At 42.0% G+C, this 10,219-nt stretch overlaps 1 protein-coding gene across 1 annotated transcript; it reads right to left on the reverse strand.

Moving 5' to 3' along the window:
- Positions 1–6,422: 6,422 nt before the first annotated feature.
- Positions 6,423–9,980, reverse strand: dlx4b (distal-less homeobox 4b). The gene is made up of 3 exons (XM_070990737.1): positions 9,659–9,980; positions 8,509–8,702; positions 6,423–6,769 (listed from the first exon to the last, which is right to left on the reverse strand). The coding sequence occupies exons 1-3, from the start codon at positions 9,978–9,980 to the stop codon at positions 6,515–6,517; spliced, it is 771 nt and encodes a 256-aa protein (XP_070846838.1). The 3' UTR covers positions 6,423–6,514.
- Between the last annotated feature and the right edge of the window lie 239 nt (positions 9,981–10,219).

A 10,219-nucleotide genomic window follows, 5' to 3' on the forward strand; every position in this document is an offset into this window, starting at 1 on the left:
TATTCATGTAATTAGTCCACTTGTTGCCTTTTTGTCATCTGAATAAAGGTGTTACTTGCATGTCGTGTGTCTAGCCCTTTTATAAACAAGCTATTGTCCAATCACCTTTAATTTATTTCTTTATTTTGAGAGGCAGGACAATATATATTAAAGATATAGTCTATGCAGTCAACGCCACATGAAGTATCCTAAAGAGCGCAGGACATGATTGTGAAAGCAAAGACTTTTTTTTTTTTTTTTCCTTTTTGCGCATCGTTTGAACGTTTTTAATCAATCAAATAAATCATTTAGATCGCCCACTGTGAATCTACATCATTTTACTTGGTCAGAATTTGCTTGCACTGGATGCAGGTTCATTCATAATTCTAGCTGGGTGTTCACAAAACACTCCGTAAACGTTGACGGTGAATCTTTAATTATAATCCACGGCGCCTTCTAAATATTTACTCATCCGTGGAAAAGAATAACAGTGTGACATAACAAATAACTGAAAGGACAACAGTCTTGTGCCATGACACACCGGGCAGAGGATGACAGAGGCAGTGTTTAAAGACGCTGTGTTCTAGTTAAAGCACATGCGCTGTTTAATCCACTTTTCATTTTAGTTTTTCTAGAAATCGAGCTGGAAACCAAAAGATCAGAGAAGCAGTGCGTCCGAATCTGCTTCGTCTTTGTGAGATATTCTTTTGTTAACCTCATTATCTAATAGTCAAAAAGATTTATTTCTGTCATTGACACCCCAGGCCAAAAAAGGGTAAATACTCCACTTGGTGCACTATAACGCTCACAGTCCAGCAGTGAATGGACTGACTCTCTCTGTTTTGGCGCTGTGAGCTGCGTGCAAAGCGCAGCAGTAGGAGGCGACGCACCAGCAGACATGTTGGAGTCACTCGGTTTTATTACTATTCTGTTGCCAGATAGCGAGAGAATTCAGCGCTGCACACACACATGCAGAGACAGAGAGAGGGGGTGGTGTGCGGGGGTGAAGCAAGTCGGCTGCAGACTGGGATCCCGAGCGCGCGCGCGCACACACACACGCGCCCAGCAGGACGGATAGAAAAGCTGCCAAATATCGAAGGTATGAGAAAACACAATCCTTTTTTTTTTTGAGTGTTTCACTTTTTATTCTGTTGCATTTGGCAAAGCGATCCTGAAAAATGATCCAAGACTGCAGATAAGCGGGTTTTTAGATTCGAGCTCAGTGGTCATTCATGTGTTGACGCACTTTTTACCGAGTACTGAAGCATTATGTTCCACAATTTCAACTAAACTGTGCACTTTTTTTTATTTTCAAATGTAGGCTGAAGCTCTTTCCAGGTGAGGAGGCAGCCTAATGGGAGCGACTGTGACACATGTGAAACCCGGGGAATATGGCGAAATTAATTAGCTGAGAGATGCTAGATAAACATGACAACTACTCCGATAATGACTGTTATGACAGCGACAATGAGACAGTCAGGAAAAAAAAAACAAAAAACAACACCCTCCCTTTCTACGTCTTCACAACTAATAACTAATGACAGTGGACAATAAGTCAGTCCGGCCACACAAACCAAGGATTAATAAATACGATGCAGAAAAAGAAAATGGAGATCTTATCCACATGGACCACCACGGCGCCATTACGCACTGAGAGAAAATGTACCCACTGCGTTAGTGGCTTTGTAACCTTTTCTACCTTTTAATAGTCAGAATGGTATGTCTCGGGACTCAAAGTGTCTGTAATAAATTTTATTGCAGCATTGTGTCATCACAATAAATTCAGAACATTACAGCTTCAAATGTGGATTTAAAAATATTCATCATCAAGAGTGACCTAAATACTTTTTATGGTAAACTGAATATTTTGCATGAAAAAAAAGTTAGACTCAGGCAACATTGCTATATAAATATATATATAGTTTATTATTATATTAGTAAACAATGCTACTATATTCAATACAATTCTGAAAAGAGGCTCATTAATTAGCATCAAGTATAATTATTGCATACTTTTGGTAGACTTACCTCCATGGAGCAACATTTAAATTATATATCATAATGTATGTATATATATACATTTCTGGAGAAATTTTTTTCACCTTGGTTAGAATCCACAGTGGACTGTTTTATTTGATTATTATTTTGTCTGTGAGTACATATGACTGACAAACGTTGGAAGTGTTGACCAAGCTGATACACGTTTTAGGGATGCTAATGCAGGGAAACGTTATGTGATCCATATTGATTGAGATATTAACTATTTTCAATCTATTTGATTTATTTTCAGCTGAATTGTCATAATTTCAGTCACACAACCTGTGATCATATATCAGATCATATCATAGCATATCAAATCATAATTATTCATTCAATAATACTTCAGCAGAATTTCTCCTTAATGTCTTGTTACTGAACTGAAAAACTGAATTTCTGATTTGAATTATTTCAAGATTCATATCATAAGGACCTTTGGACTCTTTTTTTTTTTTCCTTTTTTCTTTTGGTTACATTTAACATAAAGGTTTTTGGTGCACATCTTGGTTTCTTTGACACTTGTAACTATTTATTCTAACATAAAAAAAACTATTTACATATTTCTACCGAACTTCACAAACATTCTTTCAACATTCTGCCACAAAGAAATGCGCCACAGTGCTGAATCCTATCCCTTTAATGTCTTCCCTTTAAGTTTATTTCCCTGAACTCAACACCAGTTGCCTACAGCATCAGTCATCATTTCAGTGCACTGTGCTGATTTGACAAAAGCAACATGATTACTATTGCCTTTTAATATCAATAAAATCTCATCAAGGGTACATGTGACCTCCCCTCAGTGGCTCCCTCAGCATGTGTGGCCCTTGGCTGCGGTTGTCAGAGGGAACATTTGTGCCGAAGACAAACGTGTGTTTGCTATGGGCTGTGCTTGTGTGTGTGGGCTGTCAGACATGTCCATGTATGTCATCTCTAAACATTAACAAGTGTAAATAGCCATGGAGGTGAACTGTTGAACTTGAATGTGATCCTGTGTGGCACAACATCACAACACCCTAAATAGAGTCGGTGCCCGGGCCCCCGATGAGCACCCGACCCCTTCAGCAGTCAGCAGTGTGGTGTTGGTACTTGTCTCTAGGGTGCAGTGATATGGGTTGAGAGGGAGGTCGGGAACTGAAATGCATCCATGGAAAGACTTCCAGCAGCTGTCCAACACCCTGTCCGGGCCTGGGCCGAGCCTCGGCTGCATTAGCATCACTCACTCTCTCCATTTTGCTGTAAACTGGGATGAAATGAAGGAAGAAAGGCATCTTTGACAGCTGTGGACTCATGAACCCTGGCTGACCTCAGGCCAGGGTTGGACTGGGATGTGTGCTGATGCCTCGCAGCCTAATCATCACATCCTGATAAAACCTTCCTCATGGTGAGGACGCGGTGCTGCTTCGGCATGAGCTCACCTTCTCCGACAAACTGACAATGCTGCCACCAGACATGAGAATCAGCAAAATAAAAAAAACACCAACCAGACATTAAAAACTGTAAATGCTGTAAAAGAATAGAAAAACAAATGACAAGAAAATGCTTTTTCCACACATTTCTGTGTGTGTCTGGCCTGCTTAAATCCAGTGTTTTGAGTCTAATCTGAATGTGTGTGTGCACGCTTTTCTGCCTGCCAAACTGTATTCCATCTTCTAATCCTCTCAGTGTGTGTGTGTGTGTGTGTGTGTGTGTGTGTGTGTGTGTGTGTGCATTGTGCCCCAAACTAAGTGAAGCCTTCCTTCAGATGAAATCAAATCATGCATTCATTCTGTCTAACAGGGAAGCTGCTCACAATTATCCAAGATGTCAGATCACTCAAGTTAATAACAATAATCACCCCAGAGACCTTCTTTGCCATTCGGCCATTCAGAGCAACCGGGATTTAATAGCAAGCTATTTTCCCTCTTATTGCTATCCTGCAATTAAAACCCATCAGACACCTCGTATCTGATAACTCCACCAGCCACAGCATTGATACAGTCAGACTTGCCTTTATCATTACCCTTCAACCCATCTCCCAGCCTTCCGTCCCCTCCTCTTAGCTTGTCTATTACACGAGGAGCCTTTTCACTTCCCTTTCAATCTGCCTGCGTGATAATTGGCCCCCGTTTGAAAGGTCCTACTCTGTCTGTCCAACTCCACAAGCCATTATTCTAATCTGGAGATGTGAAATTGCCTATAATTTTCCCTGATGCCCCGTCACTTGGTTCAGCAATTCTCGCCTCTTCTTTCCCAGGGCCCACATGTTTAACAAGGCACATAATGATCAGGAATGAGGAAAAGGGCACGAGGGTGTATATATATATAAAGATGGAGATGTTAATGTAACACAATGCTTGTCGTTATGTGAGAAAATCAGCTCGGAGGAGCGAAAACACAGGGCTCTGATGTGGCTTTGTTCTTCAGAGAAACACCATTGCAGGCGTTAGACCTCCTGAACAAGGCCGCACTTCTCTAACTAAGGTAAGACCAGACTGTGTGAAGCTTTGAGCAGGGGTGCTCTGGTGATGTGGTGGCCATAGCAGCTTGAAATGTCGTTAGGAGTGGGAATGGCCTGTTGGTTTTGACTGCAACGATATGTGTGAACGTCCAGAGTGGTGTTGCTGTAATTAACCAGTGTCATTTTATCTTAAAAATAACAGCTGTACTAAATGTCAGTGAGAAAAATGCACAATTAAAGTTCAGTTAATTTATTTGCATTAAGCTACATGGGTAAAACTAGCTGTTTTTTGCATGCATTGTGCCAGGACGCCTCTGTTTAAGCATGAGGTGAGACACTTGACCCTTGACATCAGGCATGAAGAGCTACACCTGCAACAGAAATATACTTTATTTTAATAGACGTTATTCCCATGGATACTAGTAATATTAGGACAATGTAGCTCCACAAAAACTAAATCTATGACTGATTAGTTATTTTTCCTCTCTGTGTGCCTGTGTGTAATACTTGAGATAAATTGTACGTATCTAATGTTTGCCAGACAGCAAAGACAGCAGGGTGACGAATGAAACGGATAAAAAGAGGTCACTGGATGTTTCTTTAACGCACTATTCATTAATCAGAGCTCAACACCCCATTTAATCAAGAGCATCAGCCAAGGCTGTAAGATGTGTGTTTGCAAAGATATAAATAACTAATTCTCTGTGTTTAAGCTGTGTAAGCGCCAGAATGTGCAAATCATCGCAAACGACCATAAATCAGGCGCAGTTTATTGGAGGAGTAGGATGGCTATTTGTCATTTTATTGTGACAACCGGCGGGATTTCTGTTTGAGCTCACGAGAGCGAAGGAAGACATCATTAAACTGCTGGCTTGCGCATCCTTTCTCCTCACGACACGTGTCCCTCTATGGTGAAAACAGGAGGGATGTTGACTTCTTAAAAGCAGACTGCTTTTCGATTAAAAAAAAAAAAACTGAGCTTGTTTCAGATAATGCAGAAAAGGTACTGACATGTCAAATTTGTCATTCTGTTAAATATTAAACTATCTTCTTGTTGCTGATTTTCACATTCAAAGAAGCCTAGTTCGTCCGTGAAAGTTAGATTGTCCACAACCACCGTGCGTAAAGGTGCCACCGCGCATCTCTTTGGTCCCCCTTCCATAAAAGGAGAGGTGCTCTGGTGGCTTTAATGTTCCTGAAACTGGTTAAGATTTCAGAAACCAATGTCAATTTTCCTTCGCTGGATTCAGTGCCCACGCGTTTTGGCAAAACACGAGTGTCGAAATCCAAGCACATCTGCAGGTTTTCGGCGCTGCGCAGGAGCGCTGAAAGACAAAAGACAGCTGATATCCCAGCCATGAATTAGCACGGGCGGAGCTGTGGTGGTTAACAAAACTCCATACATTAAATTATAGTCTGTACATACTGTATTTTATCCACAGATCAGGAAAGCATTTACTTTGAGTCTCACAGTTGAGTCCGGGTTCCATTAATCTAATCCCTCTGTAAACAGTGAGCTGCTCTTCCACAGTCTGGTGAATAAAATCACACACTCAGCTTTTTTTTTTTTTTTTTTTTTTTTTTTTTAAATCTTGAGAGTGAAAACCTTGAACCGATAAAGCAGCAACCGAAACAAACATGTCACTCAAGAAATTATCCATACGTCAATCCAACGGCTATGTATTTGCATATGCTCTTAGCATTTGTTGGACCATGTAGCTGAAACTCCTTTTCTGATAAAATAGACCCCAACACACAATATATTCATTAAAAATGTCTTTATCCAGTCTCTTGTTAAACTGCACACGCTGAGTCGATATTTCAGTGAGCTGCGGTCGTGCACCAGAAGTCGCAGTGACTATAGCAAATCTAAAAAAAAAGTATTTGATGGCTGGTCGAATATTGTAGCGACAATTGAATTCAAAACGCACATGAAATACAACACATTTAAGCTCAATTCAGTTCTGAGAAGAGGCCTTGAGAGCAGGTTCAGTGTAGTCTGACATGCGCTCCATTGAGGCCCGAGCACCTGGCCTGCGCCACCCCAAAAAAACAATCCACTCACATCATCTGGGGCCTGGGCATCGCGTCCTGATGAGGGTGGTGGTTTGGATACCAGTGGCCAAAACTGTTCATGTAATTGTTTGGGTGCATTTGTGCTCCTTTGTTCGCCATGGAGACCTCCCAAAGCTGGGGCAGCCCGGGCGAGCAGGGCGAGATGGAGCTAGTGCTGTGGAGATGTTCTCCGTCTGATCCGCTGCCATGCTTCATGATCTTCTTGTACTTGGAGCGCTTGTTCTGAAACCATATTTTCACCTAAACAGAGAAAATGCACATAATTGTCACTGTGGTTAACAATCAGCTGCAATATAAAGGAAATAATACTGTGAGGGGCTTTTATGAGAATATTTCCCCCAATTAAACTCAAATACACTTTTCAGATTTGGCTTGAAGTTGAACATTTGGGAGCAATAAAAGGGAAAACTCCTCATAACTCTCATCTTTTCTGTGTTGCTTTTGCAAATCCCAGGCCTACTACTGGCGCTTTGTTAGCCAGTCAGCCTCATGCTTGAGTGGCACTTGTAATCCATTAAAATTGAGCTCTCTTATTGTTCGCCGTTTTATGAGTCCAACGGTGGATAAGTATGACAGCAACAATCCGACGGCTAAAATTATTGCGAAATAAAAACAGCCCAGAGCGCGCTGCGGTGGGCCATTGCAATTTCTGATGATTCCAAGTAAGACGCTATTTTTACACGAGAACAATGGTGTGAATATTCAGAAAATGGATCAAAGAGCCCAACGAGCCATTCAATAAACATCTAAGCAGGAAAAGCGGAGTTTAAGTGGGAGATAAATGTTGAGGGATTAAGAAAAATGCACGAGGCAGCTGAGTCGATCTGATGATCTGTGCTTTATTTCTCAAAGTGCAGACAGAAAAAGAGGAAAGGCGACATCTGATGAGCTCATTTTGTCCCATTTGACGATGCTAAGCTGACAGCGACACGTGCACCTGTTTGTCTCCAGAATAAGTTTACACATGCACATGAAATGACTCCCATACTGCCCATTTCAGGACATGACAGGGTTCGTTTGCAAACAGATTAATTTTCCTGAATCATCAATCCTGATTTTTTTTTTTTTCACTCCAATCAAACCGGTGCTGCTTTATTCATTTTAAAAATGGATTGTATGCGTTTTTACAAATGAACTCTTCATTTCAACCTCTGAAAACGTTTCATTCTCTAAAGTCGCATTCTAAATAAGTGCAGGAGAGATGTACCACGCTGAAGAGCTTTCACGTTCAAAATAAAAAAGCAAATACATATGTTCAATTAAAGCTTGCAAGCAACTGGTTTAATTTCATAATGCACGTTTTAGAATAAACAATTCCACAACACCTGAAAACAGCTGACAAGTCATATTTTGCAGAGCTGCGATGGCTGATTCTCTCTCTCTCTCTCTCTCTCTCTCTCTCTCTCTCTCTCTCTCTCTCTCTCTCTCTCTCTCTCTCTCTCTCTCTCTTTCTCTCTCTCTGTGTCTCTCTCTGTCTCTCTCTCTTACGATATTTCTGTAATTGCGGTCATGCTCCATTCACTGAAAGCACTTCAAGGACCAGGGCAGACAAAGGAAATACAGCCATGAAATTAAGCATAGTAAATAAGCCATGCATTAAAGGATCGAGTTACAAATCACAACAATTTGGTTTTCCATTTGATCTCCAGAAGCGCCGTGATCCTTAAAAACACAGCAGATAAGAGGTTTCCTTTCAAACGCTTCAGCATCCACTTTGTCTCACTAATATTTTTCTCCTGTCTGCTTTAAGATGGATTAATTCAGGACTTTTAAATATAAAATGTCAACCCAGCGGTTCTAGCCACTACATATTGCAGGCCTGGTATTTTTGGCTGGAAGGTTTTGCTGAATAATTGTGAAATCATTTTGCACATCCTCCTCATGTAATGATAAGCTAACACAGTGAGTACCAACTCGACTCAACACCCTGCATTTTGTCCCTGGTCCATTCAGGGCAGCTGGGTGAGTTGGAGGCCCACCTGAGTCTGGGTGAGTCCCAGTTTGGCCGCCAGGTCGGCGCGCTCGGGTAAGGCCAGGTACTGGGTCTGCTGGAAGCGCTGGTGCAGTGCCTGCAGCTGCAGGCTGGAGTAGATGGTCCGAGGCTTCCGAATTTTCTTCCCTTTGCCATTTAGACGAAGGTCCCTGTTCTCTATCACCGTGGACTTCTCGCGGTCTTGTAGAGAACAAAAAGGACATGAAATAAGGGGAGTTTTGATTTATAATTTTGTCTCTCGAGGCTGTGAGTCAAGACAAAGTGACGTATTTGAACAGACTTTCAACTTTTTCCTGATCTCCTAAAAAAAAAATAATAAAAACAGTAAATATAGTTTCTGTACTGCAGCTGACAGGCCCTGCACTGCATGCTAGAAACACAGGTCTCAGGGCTTGAAAGCCAAAAACTTAAAGTTAACTTATGCGTCCTTTGTCATACTAAATATCAAATGACCGTAAATGGTCTGATTATAATTTTGTTTTGTTGTTATTAAGTCTAATACAGTTTAGGCTTAATGTTTTATTGAGGGATTCGCGTTGCATCACTGGATGTCTACACGCGACCTGAGCCATGATATTATCTTCACACTTTAACAACAAAGAATGGCAGAAGAACCATGTTTTAATGGAAGAACCCCCACAGAGTCCACAGAGATGAAAACACTGCCATTTTCTGGAATCGTTTTGTTAATGTGCACCAACAATGAGGGTAAAAACGAGTACTTGAGGTAGGCCCAGGCTACACGGGCCCTAATTAGCCTTACCCGCAGAAAATTATGGTCAATAAAATCAATGGCACAGTCCGCCTTCCTTATATAACATGAAGAGGGAGCATCCCTGTGAGGCGGTGGTTGAACGCGAGGCCTTGTTTGGGCATTAGGGATTGGGCTAGAATATTCCTGCTGACGTCCATACCATAAATCAGCTTCCAAAATAAGGTAATATATGTGACGAAAAAAATGATTCATTTTAGTTTACTTACTAAGCCATCAAGTGTGCTATTTTTCTAACGAGGAAATGTCAGGGGAAATTGGCGCCTTGTGCGTAATTGCGCATAAACATGACGGGAGAATCCAAGTTTTACAGCCACTAGTGATACAACAATCCAGCCCGACTCGATTTGACTTCCTCACATACCTGTCTGCTCTAATCTGCTGTGGGCCAGGCTGCTGCCGTTGCTGTGATTGCTGTGCTGGTAGGACATGTAAGCAGACGGGGGATGAGTGTTCACCGCGCCGGGGTAGGCGTAGCCCAAAGAGCGGCCATAGGACGCGCTGCCAGGAAAAGGACTTTCGTGCTGGGAATGCCCAGCAGCATGCAAGCCATGAACGGGGTAAATGTGAGAGAGTCCAGAGGAGTGCTGCTGGTGCGCCGGATGTCCGTGGCCAAACTCTAGGAAGGCCGATTTGGCGGGATCTGAGGCATTCAGACTGTCAGGAATGAAACCCATAGACATCATTAGCTAATACGCGAGTCCATAAACCCGTCGCTCTGAAGAGGGTTTCATGAGTTCTGCCGGCCAGCGAGGAAAACTTGCACCAAATCCACACTTAAATCCAACGCGTCGCTCGTGAAAAAAAGCTTCCCGCAGTAATACGTTGCAGAGTGCATGTTCACGACTGTTCACGAGGCAAAAATCGAATAAAAGTGAAAGAGATCCTTCTTTACATCACTGGAGGAGCTGACATGGTTTTCAAA

This window comes from Chaetodon trifascialis, chromosome 21, assembly GCF_039877785.1.
Source record: "Chaetodon trifascialis isolate fChaTrf1 chromosome 21, fChaTrf1.hap1, whole genome shotgun sequence".
NCBI lineage: Eukaryota > Metazoa > Chordata > Actinopteri > Chaetodontiformes > Chaetodontidae > Chaetodon > Chaetodon trifascialis.